Raw genomic sequence first — 1,876 nt, 5'->3', positions numbered from 1 at the left:
CCTCACTACTGTGCACCTCTGGCCCTCTAGATCCTCCAAGCAGGCCCAAGCCTGTACCCGCGCCCTGCACACCCCCAGCTCTCAGGTGCCACTACTTGCTGGACTTGACCCTCAGACCCAAGCCCCCCTCTCCTCGCCCCTCAGTCATGCTGCGCCTGGGGCCTGCCTCCTTCCACTTTGGCCTCTGTCCCCTGCCCAGGCCCCGAAGCTCTCAGGGGCCTGCCCAAGCCCCGGACAGGCAACCCAAGAGAGAGACTGTGCTGGAGAAAGTGCCAGGGCGCTGCCGGCGCGCTGCAGGTGGGGGTGGCCCCCTGCGGGAGCTGCAGTGTTGTCAAGGCACGGACCGGTCACAGCACCTCAAAGTCACACATGGCACCCCCGCCACGCAGGCTCTGGCTTCTCCCGAACACACTGACTCCCAGCCCCTTCCAGCCCAGCCTCCCTCCCTTGGGGCACTGTCACCCATCTGGGCAGCACCACCAGCCGGGGGCCCACGTGCAGCAGGCCCCCTCCGCCACCCAGGCCGCCACGGCCGAGCCCAGCCGTACAGTGGCCCAGACAGGCGCACCGCGTGGGGGTCACACACAGGCGCAGTCACATGGCCGCGCACGGTCACATGGCACACAGGGCACACAGGCGCCCGCTCCTGCAGGGCACGTTTGTGCTGCCACCCCACGCTGCCAGCACTCTGGCCCTCGCCTGCACACTGATGGTGTCCTTGAACTTGGACACCTGACACAAAGAGCCTGCCCCTGCCCCGGCATGTGGGCCTCACACCCCACTGCTCACTGACCCTCACCTGGTCCCTGACCCAGCCTTCAGGGGAGACAGGGCCACGGCCTTTGCCCTGGCAGGTGGGCAGCCCACTGGACTCCATGCCCACCCCCTGGAGCTCGGCACTCTCTCCCGCTGCCCTGGCAGCCTCGCGGTGGCAGCCCAAGCAAAGCGGGCGTGTGGGTGCCGGTCTGTGCATGGCTGGGTCAACGGGCACCACATGCGGCTGCACTCCCTGGCCTGGGCGTAGGGCAGGTGTGGGTCAGGGTGCACACCGGGGACCTCCTGTTCCCCACCCTCTCTCCTGAGTTGCTGCGCTCCCTTGCCAGCCTTGGCCCGGTTCTGGCCTATCTGCATTCCCCACCCCCTTTCCATCCCCCTCCGCAGTCCTGCTCCAGCCACTGCCTCCTGCTGGTTCTGGTTCCCTCGGGTCTGCCTTCCTGGGCCGGAACCCCCTCCACCCCCGCGCTCTGGCCGCCACCGCCACCGGCTCGGCTCCGCACCACCCTGGGCCCCTTGCCGCCCCCCGCCTCAGCCCGCTCGCACCTTTCTCATGCAGACGCACGCCCAGGTCGCTGCGGGCACGCCCGTAGGAGCTCTCGAGGTCTGCGGAGGAGAATGTGTCAAGTTTGACCTTCTTGACCAGGAAGGACCTGGGCATGATTCCTGTGGGGCTCTGGGGGGCTGCGGCCGCGGCGGGGCCCCGTCACCATCCGAGGAGCAGCGGAGGCAGCGCGGGTCCCCACTCTGGCCTTCGGATGCTGCCGCAAGAGTGCCGTCCTCTGCCTCCTGCCCGCCCTGTGTTTCCTCCTCTTCCTGCTCTGCTCTCCTCTCTTCTTCTGTCTTTTCTCTTCGTTTCGTTTCTCTTCCTTCCTCCCTTCCTTCCTTCCTTCCTCCCTCCCTTCCTTCCTTCCTTCCTTCCTTCCTTCCTTCCCTCCTCTGGTCCCGGCTTCCCAGCCCGCAGTGCCGCCCCTGGACAGGCGGGGGAGGAGGCTGGGGGGGCGGGGAGGGGGGGAGCGTCTCTGTCCCGGGCCCAGAGGCTGCGAGTGGGTGCAGGGCTGGCCCGGCTCCGCGGCCCCCTTCCCCTCCCCCCCACCGCCGC

General features: G+C 68.5%; 1 protein-coding gene across 1 annotated transcript in view; it reads right to left on the bottom strand.

The window, feature by feature from the left end:
* The window catches only part of FBXL6 (F-box and leucine-rich repeat protein 6), a gene marked incomplete at its 5' end in the record, with an annotated part of 14,994 nt that overhangs the window by 4,291 nt on the left and 8,827 nt on the right, over positions 1-1,876 (bottom strand). Inside the window, 2 exons of the mRNA XM_012725108.1 lie at positions 800-1,014; positions 1,321-1,380. Of these exons, the coding sequence (XP_012580562.1) occupies positions 800-1,014; positions 1,321-1,380 (275 nt within the window). The remainder of the gene's footprint in view (positions 1-799; positions 1,015-1,320; positions 1,381-1,876) is intronic.

This window comes from Condylura cristata, unplaced genomic scaffold (genome assembly GCF_000260355.1).
Source record: "Condylura cristata isolate star-nosed mole 26May11 unplaced genomic scaffold, ConCri1.0 scaffold00015, whole genome shotgun sequence".
Taxonomy (NCBI): domain Eukaryota; kingdom Metazoa; phylum Chordata; class Mammalia; order Eulipotyphla; family Talpidae; genus Condylura; species Condylura cristata.
Note: the sequence above shows the minus strand (reverse complement) of the source record. Positions and strands in the feature narration are given on the sequence as shown.